The sequence below is a fragment of the Leuresthes tenuis genome, unplaced genomic scaffold (assembly GCF_036924035.1).
Source record: "Leuresthes tenuis unplaced genomic scaffold, fLeuTen1.0.hap1 SCAF_16, whole genome shotgun sequence".
In the NCBI taxonomy this organism is placed as follows: Eukaryota; Metazoa; Chordata; class Actinopteri; order Atheriniformes; family Atherinopsidae; genus Leuresthes; species Leuresthes tenuis.
Genome location: NW_027325370.1, coordinates 13119129 through 13141430, shown reverse-complemented (window position 1 = coordinate 13141430; position 22302 = coordinate 13119129). Strand labels below are relative to the sequence as shown.

Sequence of the window (22302 nt, the reverse complement as noted above, 5' to 3'; positions counted from 1 at the left end):
CATTTCAATCAGTGAAAGGCGGCTTTGCAGCAAATTACTTTGTCACACGTTGTGCTGAGCAACGGCCAAAAGCACTGGCTCTTGTTTCGAACTAAGAAACTTACTACAAGGCTAAATAGTGAAGTCTACTCTAAAAAGGGAACGAGATGTCTTCTCCCTGTGTTCAATGTTCAATTATACATTAAAGCCTTGAACTTACATAAGATATGAACCAGAGGAGCTGTATGAGAGACACGGTTGTTCAAATCAATTTACCTCAACATTAACCCACTTTGCAATATCAATTTCTTTGTATAAAATCTGGGAAATGTCTAATTTGAAACTGTCATGAACTGGTCAGTGTACCAAGAATTGAAAACAAGCAATTATGCATGTTTATGTTTCTATTATGCTAAGGGCATTTATCTGGATGGACAACCAAGGTCCAAGGGTGAAGAGGATAAATTATTTATGAATAACTGAAGAAGAATTAAATTCATTTTGTAAATAGCTGCAACACAGATGATAGCTATAAATGTGCTCAGAACCAGAGTTACACTCAGTGGATTGAAGGGTCAAATAGGTCATACTGCAATTGTTAGGGGGACTGCACACTCATAAGTGGAGTCACTAGAGTTGCACTCAATGGACTGCTTTTGTGAAGAGCCACGCTGATGAAGAGCTAAGGATCAACACCAATGTCCGCCACTGCAGTGACCATTTTATATCAAGTTGATTTTCCCACTTTCAGCAGAGACATCTTGGATTGTCGAATAAATGGCTGATACTTTTCTGCTTGTTCTCCAATCCCATTCAGCATCTACTTCTGCTTTATCTACAATTCCCATAAATGAGTGCAAGTTTCCATAAATTAGTTTATTATTGCAGGCAACTTAATCCACATCTAGAAAATTCAGTGAAGTTACTGTTTGACATACAGCAATAGAGGCTGGAGAACAGCACTCCTAGAGCTCCCAGCAATAACTCTACAGTACCCAGGTGGTTGTATAGATGTGTTCACATGGGCAAGCTTACTGTATTTCACAGCAGAAATAAGTAATCAGCCCATTTGTATTTTATCTATTTGACCCGGAAGCTTGAAACCCTCCAATTAATTTGTTCAATATTTATTCAAACATGAAAAGCCATTGAGAGACCGTATTCATTTGCAAGGATGCCCCGACAACAAAACAAGTCTGATGCATTCTTTACACAGACTTATAAGACACAGCTATGATGTCACTTAAATGTATGAAAGATGCAGAAAAGGTTTGAGTTGGTTCATGTGCCCTGGATGTTTTGAATGCACGTTCTTCCATATCCTGAATCTGTTTTTAGCAGATTCTTTCTTCCTCATGAAAGGTGATAAAAATTTCCGTAACGTAAGCACACCTGTCAACATTTACCTCTCTGTGTGAGAACAAGCTCATTGTTTTCAGTTGTTAGAAGTCATCAGCGCCACATTGTGTAATAGACTGTTCATTATCAACCAAACACACACAGATACAGTTGTCTGTACTTATTCTGTTAAGATGCAGCCACATACACTGTTAACTTGTGAAAAATGAGCAAATCTTACAAACACACAGTACACAACACACACAGACTTTATATTTTAAAAAAAGGGTTGGAACACTAATTGTATTTTGAAAATTTGATTGTTTCACTGATATGTAGGAAGACTGAATGACTTGCTGGTTACCATTTATCTGACAAGCTAAATATTTGGCTATGAGTCTGATCAACTTGCTACTATCAAAAAGAGACATGTCCGATCTGATGCTGGCTGTTTGCTGTCAAATTGGCCAGCGTATTATAAAAGGGACTGGCTAGCTGAATGAATGGATATTGAATAATTAACTTATCAGATAAATGAAAATGTGGACAACTGACTTGATAAGGGCTAAATTACAGCTAAACTGGCTGACTGAATGGTTTGCATTTGAAGTAACAGGAGGAATTGCTGGATAACTGAATGAATGACTGGGGAGCAATGCTGACTAACAACCTGACTAGCACTCCTTTTGTCAGCTCAAGCTCTGAAATGAAAACAGCAAAATTCTGACAAACTGAGGCTGGTGTGAAATTGATCAAAGGGAGAAACAGAAGAGATGATCGGAGAGAGGAAAGGTCTGGGAGAAGAAATATTAGGCTTAGTTTGCTGGTACATACTTGAAAACCTGCCCAACATACTCTGTCTTTACAAAGACCTTCACATTTCCACATTCATTGTGACACAAACACACACATGGAAATTCATATTAAGATTTTCTTGTGTTTATAGTATGAAAGTAAGTAAAACTTGAATTATAAGGGACTATTTCAATGCTTTGTTAGAATATTCAGAGCACACGCATACACAATCTAAACCAAGAATAAATTACAAAATATAATGAACAAAAACAAGACAGTGATGGAGTTCTGTGAAAATGCTACCCATAAAGTTTAGTTTTTGGAGGTTTCATAAACAATCCCAGACAATCTGATTGATACTAATACTGTGGTACAAGATTACAAAGGCTATGAGCTGAAATAGTGAAAGCATAATCACCTTTGTTTAGCTATTGGGGTGGGATAGAATTAAAGGCAAAGATTTGATCAACTGAGAAGTCAAATAAAAATCAATAAGATGGTAATTGTAACTGTAAGATTTAAATATACAAGCTTCACTAGCAGGGTAAGTTGAAGTCGCTTATAGTTTTTTATTTTTTTACGGAGAAATAGATCCATTTTATCGTCGGCATAACGGTAACATATGTCATGAAGGTGGCAAAAAAAAAAAAATGGTACAGAGAAAGCGTTTACAAGGAGAAGAGGATTGCTCGTAGGACTAAACCTAATACTGTAGGTTCAGTCAGTATATTGCTTACAAGATGTTATGTAAAGATTTACCCACTATCATATTACTTCTAGGCCTGTTAGAGACCATTATCTTTAAAACAAGGCATGGGTTCCAATGTTTAAAATGCTAACTCTAAAGAAACCCTTTCCCAAAGCAAGATGTTAGTGGGTTTTATGACCAGTTAAAAAAAAAGGGTGTAAGTGTAGATGTCGCTTTCTGATAGCCTTACACTGAAGTGCAACTAAAGTTATTAAAACAAACTAAGATGATAAGATGAAATATGCCAGTCTCTCATATATGTTAGATGGTATATAATTTGTCACAAGACAATCTTAGACATCTGTTTAAAATCACAAAATCAAAATAAAACAGAATTTGTAAGTGTAAAGGTACATTCAACTTTAATGAGAATAATCCTGGAAGAATCCACAGCATCTGCAGTGGTTGGAAGTACTCTCCTCCTGACTCCACAGTGAATTTTGTAAAGAAAAAAAATCTTCTTTGCTTTAATTGAAATTCTTGTCAGCAGTTTGTTGCCTCAGGAGAAAATGTAAATAAATGCATTTTTAAAATGCTGTCCTGTCAGTTTTACAATGAAACATGAAGAGTACTCCACTGAAACAAATCAGTATTTGCACATGAAATTTCTATTATGCATATAAAAATAAAAAATGTTCCCCTTTGCCTGCTCCCTCCTTTCCGTGTTGAACACAATCCACTCATTTTTACCCCCCTCCTCCTTTATGATTGTTTGAAGTTGTCTGAAGTTTATTCAGACTCACTTTGTAACTACTCTCATTGAGACAACCAACAGGTCAGTAACTAAATAAACAAAAACAAAGATAGCATGGCATTGTGGGTAACTGAGCAAATCATAGAACAATGTAATTCTCCTACATAAATAAGAGACTCATCTGAGTGGGAGAATTACCAAGGTTGAACCAAAAATACCAACATAGTCTCACACCAGAATGTATAAGAGCACAAAATATAGCAGCTTCACAACAAAGGCTACTGAAAAATATATTTACTACATTTTCGAGGCTTTGAAAACATTACATGCTAACGTTTTTCCTTTGAAGAGTGTAACGTGTGAACAATTTGCATTACATGAAACTGTCAAAATGTGATGCTGCACAACTATTACACGTTTGTTAACTCTAATAAGGGGTACAGGTGGTGTTATACCACAGACTGTGAAGCTAGAGAACCAGGTCTGAGACCCATCCAACCTTTTATTGGTTCAACAACTTTCACTTTTTTTTTTTTTACTTTGCTTTCAGTTTAGATTGGTTAGGCTTAGGCATAAGAAATGCGTGGTATGGTAACCTGTAAATGTGTATACCATACACATTTACAGGTTGACATCACATCATTTGAACTCTGCTCTATACAAAACAGATCATGAAAAGTGAATGAAAAGTTATTTTCTCATGATTTCTGGGACTAATTTCTACGTTTGGACTTAAATATAGAAACAATATTTTCACTTTTTCACTACACACCCACAATATATTCTTGGACAGTCAAGTGCAGAGGGAGGTAAATCCTCCTGAGGATTTTCTGGGAGAACTCTCTCACCCCCAGGCAAGGACTGACTGCTGCTTCTTTCATCATCTTTGTCTTTGCAGTATGATTAAATATAACCAGCTTCCAGTGTTAAACGTTAATCTTAACCCTCATAACATTTATACCATATTGTGACCATTTTTTCAGGCAATGGTAGAAGCTTGTCTGGGCTGTGATATGTTAAAAACTGTATGTACTGTAAAAAATATGTTTATATTTCCATCAGGGGAATGGGATACAAGTTTTTAGAAAAAGGTATATGAACTCGTTTTCTCTGATCCATTTTCTTTACGGGGCTACTGGGCTTGAGAAAAATTAAAATATATGTAAGTTTTGGATTTATCATTCATGGTTCTTCCTAATTCATTTTGTTTTAAGGAAGCAACATCCTCAAACATAATTTAGAGCAAGCAGTGTCATTTATAACTTGGCAGTTTCATTGCTCAGCAATTTTGAAGTTTGCAAACTCAACTCTTCATCACTTATTTACAGCACTCAGACTGAATTCCTGTCTTCTACATGATACTTTATGATGTGTTCACTTTTGAGAGAAACATTTTGTTTTTCTTTACATTTACTAATATAATCTCTTTAATTCTCTCTTTTCTCCAATAATATTTCCCTCAACCAGTCATCTTGTTGCTCCACGAACAGCTATGGTGGTGGCAGGCCATTTCATGCTGTGTGTGCAATAAAAGGATTAATTTGTGCTGCTCAGACTCTGAATGACCGGTAAATGGAACAGAAGGTTATAAATAGAGAGCACCTCACTCACAACAATGTCTCATTCCTGACACAGACTGCTGCAAACGAGGCAAAATAAACTGTTGAGATAATTATGTGGCATTGCTCATCATGCATCTTTCTTATGATTTGGCCTCGAGTCTTTCTCCATTTGATTATTCAAGTTTCTTGCTTGCTGTTGATGCCAGAGCCTTTGTCTGAGCACACAACAGTCAGATCTGTGTCAAAACCTGATAGAGTGGCATAATGAGTAAATACTGACTCGGCATGATACAGCAGTTTAAGAGGAGAATCAAGAGTTATTATTTGAAACAGGTGAAACGTGTAACAAGAAACTGCGGCTTTTCACAACATTAACGGAAGCTTGGCACATATCTGATAACTTGCTTTTAGGGTCTAGACCAACTAGAGTAGACTAATCTACCTACATTAAGATTACAACCAACCTAAATAAAGTTTCGTTTAACAGCAGTTAACAGCAGTGTTTACCTGAGTTGCAGCTAATATGCATCACTCATATTCCTGTTAACGTGTTACAGTTGCATTTATGGATTCATGTCAGCATGACATCTTCCTATTCCATGATGTTGGCACTCATACAAAGTTGTTGTCATATCCCTTAACCACAGGGAATTGCTCTGGGTGTTTCCCTCAACGCAAAAGTTTTGTTTTGCATTGACTGAAACTTACATTGCATTTAATGCAGCCTGTAAGTGGGACCTCAGATTTTCAGCTTCACACAAAAGATAAATGACTGTTTTGCAACATTGTTATTAAGAACAAAATTCTTGTCAGCAATTATATTTTTCACTGAATTTTAGAAAAAATAAAAATTCTAAAAATGTCTTTTAAAGTGCTTTGCCCAATGTTTTGATAGATCAAGAATAACACATGAAAGATTTGGTATTAACCTGCTAACTTGGGGATTCTGGATATTGTTGTAAAACATGGAAGAGAAGGTTGACAAAACTAAGGTTTCCATAAGTTCCCGTGAGATATAGGACTTCTAATAGTGTTTTGCAGATGTTATTAAATGCAACATAAAATCATGCATCGTGAGGCAGTTTGTAACATCCTTGTACAGCAAAAAACCTATTAGAACATAGCAGTGTGATCAGTGTACCCATTTCTACTTGATGCAACCAACAAGCAGTGCTCTAACAGGGTTCGTAACAACAGGCCAAGTTGCTTTTTATAGTCTGTTGCAGAGCAGTCTTGCATTTTTTAAACTTTTACTATTCATTCTTATCTCTGCACACAACAGTTGTTCTCTAATTTCTTTATTTTTTATATGTTTATTCCTTTTGATATGTGATATTAGTGATAAACATAGTACCAAGAAAAAACAATGCTATACAAAATAATGGATGAAAAACATTGAAGTCAAACTGAAAATTATGCCACAAGCCTAGAGATGTCCAACTTAATTTCACCACAATTACAAATGGAAATAACAGTTTGGTAAAAGAATGTGGTGCAACATTCATCATGTGTTCAGTTATAATCTGCAAACTGTTTTGGGTTTGTGAAACAAGATTCCGGCTTTTACTTACACATCCAGAGGGTCATGAACATCAGAGAGCACACAGGACTCTGTCACTTCTAAAAACATGGAGCACAGAATCAATAAGGGCAAGACCGCAGTTATGAGGTTGCCGTGTGACAGCAAGGATATGCAGCCTGTCCTTGGCAAAGCCACAACACAACGGAACCGCTGAGCTGCAATATGTTCTACTGGATTTACCTCCCGTTCTGTCTCTCCTCCCTTTATTCTGCTCATTAACTGTCATGCAGGACTGTCAAACAGAATCAGGGACAAGCAGGCAGACTGCTGACGAAGGCCTTCAGAAACATGGAGGTTTGGTACAAAAAATTAAGTCGATTTGAAGGCTCAAAGACAAGTGCTCACTTCATAACAAAATAACAATTATAAAATACCATTTGTCACTTGTAATCTCAGTTTTGCTATTTCATCACTGTCCTTTTCATGCTTTATTTTCCATTCGTCTTTGTTTTAGCACAATGTGTCGCTACACAATGCTAAAACCATGTAAAACTGAAATAGTCGAACACATCATTAAATATCTTGGTAAATTTGAAGGATATGTTTTTTGTATTATTGATTATTAACACTGAGACACGGTGACTCATTTGTTTTACAATAGCTGAGTTTCATGAATATTTTTATCAACGTGCATTTTGATTACTGATAGATGTGGTATGAAAAGAAATGTTGAAAACAGCTTTCTCCATCGAGGCTGGAGTCGTGTCCCATGTATAGAACCTGCTGATCTTAGTTGTACCATAGATCTTAGTTGTATGCATAGAATAACACATATTTGGGTATTACATTTAATTTTTTTTTTAATTTTCTTAATTTTTTTTTTTTTTACAGAATATTGCCAAAAATATGTTTCAAATTGACATTTTAATCAAAAAGTTGTCCAAGAAGTTCTAAAATTATACAAAATATTTTTTTGTTTTGACAATAACTTTTACTGCAGTAAAAAAGAAAAAAGTAATTTGAGATTAACTGGATTAATGTTGCCAACATTAGTGCACAAAATTAAATTAACAGCTAGGCTGAATAAATAGGATGGTAATTAAATCATTGAGGGGGAATTAATTAAGATAGCTGTTAAAATAAAAATTTTATTAAAAAAAACAAACACCACCAGTATTTAGTTTAGATTCCAAACTGTCATTTAGGACATGGACATATCCACAAACAAACCTAACATACACACCCTCCTAAAATGAGAAGAAGAAAACATCTTGAGGTACAATACAACAAGAAAGCTTGAAAGGCTACTTTAACTGCCTTTTAAGTTTACATATAAGCTTCCAATGCGAAAAGGACAGTGATAACAGAGAAGAATTATGATACATTAAGAACAGATTACTACCTTTTTTTCCCTCTATGATTTCTGCACTAATGTTTTTTTTGTTTGTTTTTATACCGGACACCTCAAAGTTTTCACCTCTTCATTTACATGCTAGGAGTTTGAGTTTCGCATTAAGGCCTGCAGAGATAAATGGCAGGGCTCCGCAGTAGATGGTACACTCAGCCACCACCTGTAGGAAAGACCAGCACTTTATTCTAAATACAGTCACCACTGATGATTACACTTTACTACCCGAGAGCATTCTTCTGGGAATCCCTGAAAATGATCAATTTAATATACGGCCATTGGTTTAATAGGGTTTGTGCTAAGTCACTGTTTTGGAGGAGGAAAGTGTCTATATACTACAACATTAGCTATGATTGACTCAAAACTAAATCATGTCAGTACAAGTCTCCAACAGTCACTCAACAAAAAAACAAACAAGATTCTTCATCTGATACATTACATCTGTTCTTAACAGAGCTTTATTAAACTATATAGAGCAGGTATAAACTATAGAGGTATATTTAAAAAGCTAAGGAAGGTTTAAGGAGATTGGAATACAAGCTTCTGTAAGAGAGTTTTTAGGAAAGTAAACCATCAAATGACTTATTTTGTACCTTCTGGAAGCTGTGAAATATGTCTAACAGACACAAACTCAGTTCAGGAAAAGAAATGTGGCCCTGTTTTAGCTCAGTGACTGAAAGTTTGTGACCAACCATAAATCTTGCATTGGACTGAATCCCAGCAAATACAATATATCTTATGTTCTTTTCTCATACCGTTTGTGTTTAATTCTTTTTTCACTCTTCCCTCAGCCTGCTTTACATCTTAAAGTCACTTCAGAGACTTGTCCATCAGAATCAATACTATCAAACAAGTTGTACAAATAATAAAAATAAAAACAAGCAGTTGATTTTTGACCATATGTTCATCTTTTAGGAACACATTTAAAATGTTTTTTTTTTAAATTGTCAACTCAGAATACGGATGTTTTTGTTTCCCTCTGGTGAAATAGGAGAAATTAATTATCAGATTCATGTACAAGAATCAGAAAGTCGGCTCAGAACAGAAGGAACCTCGTCTACAGCTCCTTTTGAAGCCACGAGAAAAAAGAAAAAAAAAGAACTTGAAGACCTTTGAACACATCATCCAAAAAAACCTACATTCAAAAGTCAACAGTTTTTTCCCCTAATTTCATGCTGGTGACAATAACATCCCATTTTAGTGACTTTCTCTGTGCCTAACCCCATGCTGTGTCCAAATGACTGCAGAGGCAGTACTGTACTGGAAATTAACCTCTGCCATTCAGAGGAAATTGTCGCTCTACTTGGCTTTGTCAGTGAACAAACACAATAAGTAGTAATAATAGCAGATTTTGAAAAGGAAATTGGAGCGATTATGAGGTTGAATATTGCTTAAACGTCATTAAACTCTCATAAACCCACTTTAGATTGACATAAAACTTTTGATACTCTGGTTTAGAGTAAAAATATGTATTTTTTAAGTCTGTTTTAGTTTTTTTTCCTGGGTTCACATAAGAAAAACATTTTTCCTCACCCACCATCTTTAATCAAACCACAAGGAAGAATAGAGGACAGAGCAGTAAATCAGTTTAATGCTCTGTAAGAAACTAACAGAAAAGGTTGAAACTTACTGACAAAGAAAAGGCTCCCATTCATCAGATTTTGCAGTGCGAGGGCAAAAGATTAATATGAGATGGAGCACATACATATAAGTGTAAGTGAGCACACACACACCATACACAGCCACAGTATCAATACAGGTAGCATTTGCTGTCAGGTAGTGACAACATAATGAGAAAACACGGTATGACCTTCGCTAGTGCACAGAGGGGGAAAAAATGGCAGAGCACAGCATAATATTCACTGACAAACAAATGGAAGTAGCAGGAAATGCATTTTCAACTGAATGAAACAAACAGTGAGTGTAGATGTTATTAAACCACAGGCCTGGACAGAAAGACTGACACGCAAAAGAGCATTGTCTAAACATGATGTGTTACGATAAATTCAATTTGAATTTTACTTGAAATGTAAATGAACAATTGGTAAACATCTGCTGGAAAAATGGCAGCATGAAACTGAATAAGTCAAAGTTGTCACAACAAGCTATTCACTTGGAAGCCACTGAGACACCTGGCTTGTCAAAAGAGAGTAAAAGATTAATGCCTTTATAGCACTGGATTTTACATTGCATTGTTTTTATAAAAGTGCACTGCGCCACGTTTTTCTAAATGCCAAAGAGTCCTATAAGCCAGGACTAAGGGAAAACCCCCAACTAAAACCACACTAAATGAAAGCATTCTAAGTTTTCTGAGAAGCGGTAAGAGCAGCACCTATTTACATTTACTGCATGGGAAAGGAATGCAGCCAATGTAGCCTGAGACACAAAGCCTATGAGGAAGTTCCTTAAAAGTGCTTTAACACTAACAGCTTCTACAGGTGATGCTGATAAAACGAGACAAAAGTGTCTGTTGGAGGAAATTAGTGCCCATTCTATACATAATAAATTTTGGTCTAGTTTGAAATTTAACCCAGAGGGTTGTCTGTAAGTAGATGTTATTTGTAGCCCACTAACTACATTTTCAAGTTTTGATGCTAAGAAAATAATTGGGACAAGTATTACATGTTTATCACAGTCTTTAATTCACCAGACATGCTTGTCAACATGACAGTTATCTGAGTGCAGCAACCATGTGGCTTCAAACTTTGTCCAGCCTCTACAGCGTCTGCCAAGTGAGGGCAGCATGCACGGCCAAAATGCCACAGAGCTACCATGAGTGAGGCGAAAAACAAAGGTGAATAGCAATTAAACTTACTGAATGAAGTAAAGGTGCTGTGTGAAGAGTCGACCACATAAATCCAAAATTGGAAATCAAAGCAATAAAGAAACTAACAGGAAAGAAAAGACTGGCAGGTAAAACGGGGCAAGACAAATGAAAGGTTAGGGCTTTAAATACACAGAGACAAACAAGCTCCAGGTGAACACAATCAATCAAAGAAAGGAGGGAAAACAACAGAAAACATGACAAGACTCACAAGGGAAGAACTGGAAACACAAAGAACTCAATAAACTAAACTACAATGTGACACCATGACACTGCCAACTTTATACTGTTTTTCAATAAGATTTACTCAACAAATCTCAATTGCCTATTCTTAATCAATGTATTTGAGTTGTTTGGACAACAAATCCATAATTCAATACATAATATATGATAATCTAATAATAGAAGCTAGAAGGTCCATATTTTCATATATTCCATATGCACAGGGAGAAAATGCAAACTCCACACAGAAAGGCCTCAGCTTCAAACCAGGAACCCTCTTTTTGTGAGGCAACAGTACCACCACACCACTATACACTATACATACTCTACTGAACATGGTATGCATTTTTCTTGGCATTTTTCTTATGTTAGTCATCAAAAGAAGTTGCCTTTTTGGTTATTACTTTTCTGGTAATTCATTCATGGATTGTTCTGTTCTACTCACACTTCATCTTAGTGCGTAGTATTTGATTGGAAAAATACTGGGCACTTGTATCCAAGTAAATGTCAGGCCAGGCCACCGTATGTCAGTCTCTGTCTCGGTATCTGGGGAGTTTTTTCTGACCAGACCAGACTTATTAATCGGTCCCTGTCGTGTTGTTTTCTGGCAGACAGAGGAGCTGTGCAGTGCCACTGTTGACCCAACAGATGTTTTCTATTCACCTGGACACAGCTCAACTCGGAGCCAATCAATTTGTCCACATCAGAACCTGGGTAGGATTTTTTTGGCTGGGTAAGAGGACCTCTCAACCTGTTGTTAGAACACGAGACACTGAAATGCTTTGAGTAAAACCTGTAGCTGTGAACGAATGAGAGCAGAAATTCCTCACCACAATTTTCAGTTTGAACACTTTCCAAAATTGTCCCATCTTGTTGCGCATTGGCAGTGAATGTGTTTTCACAATGTGAGATTTGGGTCAGCAAGGAAAATGCAAATACATTTCACTGCTGTTCTTAGCTCGTATATTTATAGCAACTGCTGGTCAATAGTGTCCCTTTATTTTGTGTTTTGAAGTTCTAAATGAGATACAGGATAACGCTTTATGCTAGTTCCTCTTTTCTGCATAAAAGATGCATGATTGCTTTCAAGTATGGTTGTCTTTTATTCATTCCATTTTCCTCAATCTGCTGACAGCTGGGGATTAAAAATACATTTTCCCCAGATGATTTCCTGTCTGAACTGTTCAGAAATCACAGCATCAGTTCAGCAAGAAACTAACAGAGACTTTTAATTTTTATTTGAGCAGCTTAGAAATTCACACCACTACCCTGATTGGGGAATAATCTGGCAAATTGCATGTTAAAAGACAAATACGAAAAAGAAGAAAGTCTGGTTCAAAAGTGAAGAAGTGCAATGCTCAACTGGCACAGTTGGTGCATCATGTACAGGGCTTAAGCTCCTCAGTGCAGCCAGCTCAGGTTTGAATCCTGGCCATTTGCAATATGCTATGCTCTTTCAAACAAAGGTGTTTGGCTTTCCTCCCACAGTCAAAAAACATCCATGTTAGGTTGACTGGTAAGTGAGACTGGCTGTTGGTTAAGGCTGTCTCTTTGAGTTAGCCCCTGTGACAGGTTCCATCATAGTATGACCATCGACAAGATAAAGGAGGTATAGAGGATGAATTGACATTTGAGCCATTGTAATGGATTTCTATCCGCATGGAATGGAAAGATTTTGAAGTTTGTTACAATATAGACTTTGTTTATCTCTGATTGATCAAAAGCTATGAACCAGGTTCAAACACACTCAAAAAATGTAGGTCCAAAAAAAATATTTTTTTAAAGAAAAAAATAAGAATAAAAATAATAATTAAAATAAATAAATAATAAAATAAAATAAAATCAATGATCATAGATATAATCGCTTAAATAAAATCTAATTGATTCAAGTACTTAAAAAAAAAAAACATTAAAAATTTTTTGGAGGCCAAATATATATATATATATATATATATATATATATATATATATATACATACATACATATATATATACATATTCATACCAGAGGACATAATCCACCAATAGAAGACAGGAGTGAAACAAACAAACAAAACAGAACTAGCAGAGTGTGCTCAAATACAACGAATTTTGGAATAAGATGTTTTTGCACGGAATTGACTGTCTTTGTTGTGAAACACAGGAAATCAGTAGAGTATAACATCATAATGTTTCCTAAACTCTATTTGGTCATGTAGAGGAGACCAGATAATAATGTAGAAGTCCTTCATATTGGGATGGATCCCAGACTAATACTGTTTAAGGTCTGAAATTGCCAACCTGACATTATTGTGCAAACTTTCAGTGCTGGCTGAGGTGGTTCAGGCAGATAGGCACTCTGTTCACAACATGAGGTCAGGGCAAGCTGTGTTGGTGTCTGTTACAAATCCCTGCTGAGCCCTGGAAGGGGACACAGCACTCTAAGAATCACTGCCAACACGAGAAAGCCTCTTTAATCTGGAATTTTGATTCTTTGTGTTGAAATATTGTGGCAAGTTCCAACCTGAAAGATAAATTTTAAAAAAATTTGAATTTTTTTTAAAAAAGGTAGTGTAGCTTTCAAGCTTTTAGTTTTCATATTCATCGTGAGAGGCCAGATGCTTGCTTAAATGTTATACAGTTCTGTTACTTGGATGTTCAGTTCAGCAACAGCCTGGACTGGAAACACTGAGGTTGAAGACAGAGCACACAGTTTAGTATGATAGTGACTGCAGCTACAACACTGCAGTTTTACAGAGCAATTTCCAGCTGGCTTTATTGTATTATGAATACAGACCGTGATGAATTCTTGCTCTTCTGGTGCCCCCGTTCTTTGTTTCAGCAGTGAACTCGGTTCATTCACATGTATACAGCACATGCTTCTATGTGCTTCCAAAACATCATATTCAGCAGGCCACAACTAGCATACCTGCAGTGGGGAAACTGTTGTTCTCTGGCATCTGCATGACACTTCTGGCAGAGTCTCGTGTCAGGTAGAATCAAGGTGGACTCAAATATAAAAACTGCTCATGAGCTAGCTTTCTGCATTTTAAGTTTACTTCCTATTACAAGGTCCTCTGCACACATGCATTAGACCTTTTCACACTTGCCCAACCCACCGGTCATAACTCAGCCCAGAGACTTTACATTGTTTTGATGCTCTAAACATGTATACTCATTCTGCGTAGCTCTAGGGAACTTTTACAGTTAAAAGACTTTTGTGGATTGATTAATATCCACTTTTTGACTTTTACTCAATTTGTTTTAAATAATGATTGATAAAACATTGTGGGATGGTGGGCGTTAACTGTTTTAATTTTCTGAAAGGATGCTTTAAAGCGTGTATTCTTTTGTGCTTTAACTGCACTTTCTACACTCTGGGTTAAAATCACGGTTTGTCTATTGGGACAATAGTGGCAAGTTCTGTCACAGGTGAGTAACTTCCCACAGTGGAAAAGGCCCATTACATAACAGGACACTTTTTTTTTTTTTTTTTTTTGGAGAGACTACAGTTTTTTTGTTTCTTCTGTTTTCAATCTTTAGGTTGAAAAACCCAACAGATAATCCATTATCCACCAGTGTCTTCCCTGTGATTCCACAGATTTCACCTCTCATTCGGCTGAGATAGCCGTATCATATCTGTTCAATCTGTTTCTGGGTTTCACCCATGAGCTCCAGCGACAGCATCTATTTGCTAAAAACTAATACCATCTTGGGCTATGATATTGTGCTTATTGCCATCTTATCTCCAGGTGCAGCCTCCCAAACATGTTTAGTATTTGGAAGCTGCATGGCCTCCTGATAATAGGCTGTGTAAATATAGAGAGCCCCTGCTTGTTGCTCAACCCCTCTCTCACACTTTCACACACATGCAGTTTGTAACACCTGCACAGAAACATGCTCTTGCTTTTGCATTTATACCTCTGATTCATTCAGTGCAACTTTTGCAGGTTATTTGGTGAAGACTAAGGGGAAGCCAGGCTTGATTATACTGACCTTTAGATGCTATCAGTTGTTGACAAGGAACTTGCCCTGCAGCCAGTCCAGGTAAAAGTTATCTACAATCTTTGCAAAGAATTACGTGTTCTGACTGTACGTTTGGAAAACTCGACCCACTCTCACTCCAAAAAGTGTAATAGCTACATTTCTATGCAATAAATAAAGGAGCATCACAATAAAAGTTTAAAAACCTGATGGTGAACCGTAGCCATGCATTTCCAATTCCTACCCAGCAAAGGTGAGAAGTGAAAAGAAAAAACTGATGGGACCTTGAAATCATAGTGATTTTACAAATTTGTTGTTCTTTTTTTAAAAAAAACTACAGCTTTGTACACTGTGGACTTCTGTTATTTTATTTGTTTTGCCTCAATTCTAAAGCCTTTCAAGCATGCTGATGTCTGATATTTTATATCTGGCCATTGTCAATTCTTGCAGTAAAGGTTTCTTTTCACATTCAGTTAAAATCATTTCATGTTTGAGAGACAGATTTCAATACTTGGCTGATTTTTCAAGCAACTGAAACTCAGATCTCTCACGTTGGTGTACTCAATTGCACTGTTTGAGAGAGTTGGTCCTTGAACACAACACATACATAGCTTATTTATTTACTCAATCAATAACACAAAGCGCTCCTCCCCAAAAACATACGTGACACGTGCAATCTAACCTCTGTGTAATATCAAAAAGCATATGCAACACTACTTTATTACTTTCTGTATATTTTGTCAAATCACACTTTCATTTTTCGTTTTATTTTTTTCCTATTCAGTTTTATCCTGTAATGCTCGTGAAGATGTATTTACAACTATTTATCCGTTTTTTTTTTGTTTTTGTTTTTTTAATCCAACCAAAACCATAGTATAGTAGTTCTTTGTTGTAATGTGTAAATTAATTTCTTTAAACAGTATTTTGTGAGTTTGTTTTTGGGTACAAGTGCTGTTGTCATGTTGTGATAACACCATAAGACCAGTTTCAATGAGTTCCGTGTTCTTCATGACTCATTTTGAGTCACATGGTCCCTTTTGTTGAAAATTCTCCAAGTTACATATTAACCATGAATCAAACCATAAATGTTTTATTTGTAGAAATTAAACCACCATCTATACAACTCTGGAGAGTCTGGAGAGCTTTTTAGCTTAATTAGCCAATAGCTTTGGTACAATGACACATAAAGCACTGAATGAGTTAGTTTCAGGATGTCAACCTTGTTTTTCAGTAGCAGCAGATGGTAGCTGTTTTCAGGCTCTGATGAACCAAACATCTGGCCAATAAATGCAGCAAAACACTTACATGTAGCAACTAAATAACTATTAGAATTAGCAAATATCAGGCTTGACACGGGCTGTTACTGTTTTTATCTGTCAAATGGCCTGTTAATATGTTAAGAAATGATAACAGTTCCAAAGTGGTGTTTAAATTTTTGGTAAATCTTTACAGGTCTTTACAGCCTATCTTATTGCAGCAAGACCTTCCATGCCATTTGTGAACTAAGAAGACAAGAAATTCATGTCACCAAAAAACATCTGCGATAGATACTACTGCCTGAGAATTTGGGAGAAATTCTAATTGACATCAAGTCTGCATGACAAAAATCATTTTCAGACTCATCAACACAAGGCTAGAGGGCAACCTGTAATCAGTCAACCTAGCAGATCTAAAATTTAATTGTATCAGCGTTTGTTCCTCTGCTGATCTGTGAAAAAAAAAGAAAAATCACATCACCCTGTGCAAGCCTGTCAGCAAAGTGCCTCATAACACATTCACTGATAGACTGATATGGCTGTTGCTTTTCAGCAAGATGTGAATTTAGGTCATCTTTAATAGGCAAAAACTCTCATCTACACGCACACAAAGTAAAAATTGGACTTAAGTGTGCAGCATGTCACAAAAAGAAAAAAAAAAAAAAGAGTACAATGAAGAAAGGAACAATGTAAAACCAGTCACCTCCTCATCAGTGTTCACACATTATTTTCTTACACTAGTCTTACTCACACAGGACTTGATAAGTGAGTCACCAAGTTACTGATCATATGCACAAAACACTGAAGAAGTCATGATCAACACACACACACATTCATACGCACACACTCACTCAGAAATGCAGACATGATCCAGCCAGTACTGTATATGATAAATATGCACGATAGAATGCATGCGAGTTGAGTCAGATGTAACATGAGCGTGTGCTTTCAGAGCAAAGGAACCGTCTGCTCGATATGTGCTGCAGAGCTCAGTCTCTCTCTCTCTCTCCTTGTTTTTGCTATGCTCACTAACTACTTTTCCTTTCACCATCTGGAAAGCTGAATTCTCAATCTCCATTTTCTATCTCCATCCCACTTTCTAACCACAAAGCTTGTCCTTTTTTTCCCCCACACCCCCTTCTAATTTCAGTGTTTTAAAAAGCCATTTTCATATATATTAAACAGTAATTAGTACAAGGAAAACATGTCAAAAATTTGAATGCTTTTTTTTTTTTTTAAAAAGGGAAGCCCATTATAAACAGATTTTAAAAATATTAAGCCAGGGGTTTACTGTTGGATCACCCCTTCTTTTAACACTATGTCACTATTTGGAAACTGAGAACACCATGTCCACTGTACTATTTTGAAACTGTGATAAATGTTTTCAGTGACCTGGAGACAGACCAGGTTCGACCATTTATTTATCCATCTATTATCAATGTATTATTTATGCCCTTTTAATAGGAGTAGAAAGCTGTTTGGCATTTTCTTGCTGAAATATGACAGACGTGATCTGATATGCTCTTTATGGTAGCATATGTTGCCCTAAAGCCTCTAAATTATGTTTATCATTAGTGGTGCCTTCATGGATGTGGAAGTTATCCATGCCGTGTGAACCAATGCACCCTATTTTAAGATTTCCACCACAGAAAAGGTCTGTTTTTAAAGTAGTGCCATCTGAGGGCCTGAAAGTAAGGATCAGTAAAATTGTTCTTAAGCTTTGTCCCTGGAAGATATCCCTATTCATATTATGTACTGTAGATGATTAAATCACTTTATGCCATACTACATAGAGAAGTGGTATCCTTAAGTTTCTAGTAACCATTTGTCTATGTCGTCCACATGTTTACTCCTGAAATATTCTCTAGCATTAAACATTTTACTAGTCTTTTGTTAACTCTGTCACTAATTTTGGGCTCTCCCCTCTTTATCATGTGGTCACTGTTTTTTTTTTTATTTCAAGCCTTCCATATTGGCCACTAAATTTCAATTGTGCTACTTTGAAAAACAAGTCTAGTTACCATAAATGTCAGTCTTATGTATCATATTTGGAAGACTGCAGTGTGCCTGAACAATCTGTTTCGAGACCTTCCTCCCTACAAAATTCAACAGTATCTCTCATTTCAGCCAGTCCCCCAGAATTACATGTACTAACAGCTGTGGTGAATGTGACAGGAGTAAAGAAAGGATTAAATGGTGGCACAATGTATGAGTCCCATTACACAGGACTGTACGTATTCCTCATTGCTACATAAATGCCATACATATCGCATGCATTATCACAATAATACTCCACTCGATGGCTTGGATTTTAGCTAGAGTGAGTGCACCCAAACTTATATACCAGTTATTTATATGCAGGTACAAAAATATTGAAAAGCTGAGTTTACATTTCTATTTCCTTAATGTTGATCTCTTTCATTTCAAAGTGAGATCAAACTAATATGCAATAAGTTATAACTAAATAGGTTTCACATTTGATTTGTCTCCTGTTAATGTTTTCTCAGATTACTTCGCTCCTGATTAACTCACCTTTTGATTAATTACTGCCTCATTAGTCCCTTTCTCCATCTTTTACTAATTTATCTATTCATATATTTATTTATTTCAGAGAAGGGTATTCCAGCTCCACTTCATCCTTTTTCCTACCAGTTTCTCTACCCTCCTTCAGCTCGCTCCCTCTTTCTCCCTACCTCTCTCCCTTAACGCTTATCTTTCCCTCTCCCTATCAGTACTCACATATAGCTGTGAGGTTGTATCTTATTGTAAAGGTTGAGCCATTTATAGGTTGCTAGTTATTGGTTGAAAACAGAGACTGAGTGGAAGAGGAAAGGGGATGGGGAAAAGATTTTCATCCTCTATCAAAAAAAGCAGCATAATTGCTGGTGCCTAATGACGTAACTGTATTGAAAAAAAGAAACCTCACCTGTTCCATTTTGGATTATTTGCATTATTGTTGGTCACTGTTGTGGAGTATCATGAAACCAACGGCAAATTGTAATAACTAACAAGCATTGTCTCAGTACCTAAAGCCTGAAATGGATGAATTCATTACATGGGCACATGTAATTAATTTTGAATGAATACTCCTTATACCATCTTTCTGCTTTAAATATCGCCTTGAAATAATAATACCCACAAAATGCGCTTTTATCTTAAATTCAAATAGCTTTTGTTAAGAACTATGATGCACACAAGTGACAGAAATAAACAAGCATGTTGCTGGTTTTGATTTTTTCAAGAGATTCATAAAAAGAAATATATTCCATAATTCTACCATCTCCCATTCACCTTCTGCTTTACATTATCACTATATAAAGGGCATGTGATAATACCTGCATAGTTTATTAAATTTCTTGAGAAAAGAAAGTAGAAATATAAAAGCACAGGAAATTGCAAGACTGAGTGAAAAAGAAATAGATAGTCAAAAGCAGAAGAAAAGAAAGAGGAGTGAAGGAAAGAGGGTTATAAAGGATAGCGTCCTCAGTGCTATTTAAAGAATATAAGCGTGCAAATTATATAGAACACAACAGACAAAAAGAAAAAAGATACAGGGAAAGGAGAGAAACAATGTATGCAAGTGTGCAGAGGAGAATGGGAGCGAGAGGGAGTGATCGAAGCAAGCGTGAGGCAGAGCAGCGCAGAAGAGGGAGGGAGTGTGTGAGAGTGACGGGGGGTGAGCAAACACGCTCTGCACGTGATTCAATCTGTTCACATGGCCTCATATTACGCCGTTGTATGTACTTAATGAGAGGTGCAGAACGCCACAAGAACCATTGGCTTTTATTCCAAATTAATTTTTTAAATGTGGGTGCGAGGTCTGAAAACCAGGAGCGCTGAAATAAGCAGAATCACATAAAAGCAGCAAAGAGAAAGGCTGGATCACACTGAATTCTTTAAACTAGAATAATGCGCCAATAATGCATCAAAGCATGTTCAGCTCTGTTGTCGTTTATCGGCAGTGAGCTGAAGCTGTCATCTGCTCTCCAAGTCCCTGTGTTATATAATGATGGATAGGCCTGCGCTTCTCTGCTCTGCTCTCCTATAGTAGCATGAATCAAACCCAGGATGTGTCCTTAATAGAATCTGCACACACTGATATCAGCGCATGTAGGCCAGTTGTAGCCCCTGCATTATTTTCACAGAATGTAATTTTAGTGGATTTCCATGCAGAAACTTGTAAGCGGAGTGATTGTATGAATGAAGTGATAAAGTAAAGCTGGTGATCCTGAATGACGGCGTTTACAAGAATATGTAGCATCTGCATTCATGTTATTGAATCAAGCATATCAAGGGATACTCTTACATTAGGACGTATGTAGCGTAATGTTTACACAGTGGCACATACCACAGACCATAAAGGGGCAAAAAATGTATATGCATATACCAAAAGGTAAGATTTTATCATATGTGCATGGAACAGAGTTATGAAGTGTCATATGTCATGCTGTTTGTACCGCTGATGCAATGGTATGCAATGGCTATTTTATAGCTTTTTTACTGCATCCAGCAGATGTTGGGAATGCTTATGGTTGTTGGGCTATGTCAGATATTAGCTTACAGTTTGACATCCTGGCCGTAATGAAGGAATCATGAATGTGTTGTGTATTTAAAGCATAATGAGACTAAACTGAGAAAAAGGGATCTCAAAAGCAAAGATGTCACACCCAAAGATGTCATTTATTAAGACTGAGATATTAAGCCTGGTTGGGTTTGGTTTTGTATGATACGGTGGTACACAATATCTGTCTTTGAGATCAGATGTTCTAACGTCAGTAACGGGAAACTATAGCGTTTCTTATAGTACCAATGGTACGCATCACCAAACGCACGCCTACATTGCAAGACAAGCCCCTTAACGTACGAACACGCACATGCACACGCATGCACAAACACACACAATCAGCATCCTCCCCTCGCCCATGCGGAAACACGCGAGAGTAAGAAGGCGCTTTAAGCACCCAGCTGCATCCCATCTCCAACATAAAGCACCACAATTGGACCACTATCACGTTTGATTAATGACGCAAACGTTAAAGCTTTCAAGCGATAAACCAGGGGGACAAAAATGAGGGACACGGCTATGAAAGACATGTACAGTGCAACACTCTACGCCAAAGCACAACCCGTGCCAAAGAAGGAGGAAATACTATTACGATAGCACATGACACCGCGGAATCAAATCATTTCAATCCGAGACCAAAACAGCAGCCGTACAGATTCTATGCTGATAAGTGTAACACAGAGCACAGGGGCATGGTGGTTGTGCATGCAATGTCAAACCTATTTTAGGAAACTAGGAATGTTAAAATCAACCGTTCGGGCTTCGCGGTGCAGCTCATAGTGCTTCAGCACCACGGACAGCGATGTGGCTGTTAATTTGAGAGTCCAGACTCAGATTGAAAATCTTGCACAGTCTAGGGGGGACTTCTTTGTAACATAAAACTGATCCCCTCTATGTAAAATTTAACTCAACTGACAACTGTTTTCTACCAGCCATTTCCGCGTTAAAACACACATTGTATGTGGTGCCATCCTGTACACTTCACCCAGCCCCTTCTATCCGAAACCTTTCCAGTACTGCTGCTCCTACCTCGTCATTCCCATTCCAGGGCCTCCGACTCCCATTCCTCCCCCGGCAGCGGCACCGTTGACCGGCTTCATGTGCTGTCCTGCCCCCGGTCCTGTTCCGGGTCCACCGGGCATGACCGACCCCATCATCCCGGCGGCTCCCGGCTCCCCGCCGCCCTCCATGCTCGCTTCGTTCCCCATCTCGGTCTCGGTCTCAGCTCAGGAGACGGGAGGGAGGTGGAGAAAGGTTTTAGGTCAAATTGGTGGCGTCGTTTTTATGTGTCTATGCCGTCGTTTTGTTTTAGTCAATCAAAAATAATGAATGGAAGAAAGGGGGAGAGAAAACTGAGAGGGCAAACTCAGCGCTGCTCCTCCATCACCGCCATCATCATCCTCATCCTCCTCAGCTTCAGCACCAGT

The 22302-nt window shown here is 37.2% G+C and overlaps 1 protein-coding gene across 2 annotated transcripts in view; it reads right to left on the bottom strand.

The window, feature by feature from the left end:
- Positions 1–22302, bottom strand: part of bsna (bassoon presynaptic cytomatrix protein a) — a 141143-nt gene extending 118841 nt beyond the window's left edge. For both annotated transcript variants that reach the window (XM_072367605.1, XM_072367606.1), the window contains exon 1: positions 21905–22302. In XM_072367605.1, coding sequence (XP_072223706.1) covers positions 21905–22083 — 179 coding nt within the window. In that variant the 5' untranslated portion in view covers positions 22084–22302. The remainder of the gene's footprint in view (positions 1–21904) is intronic.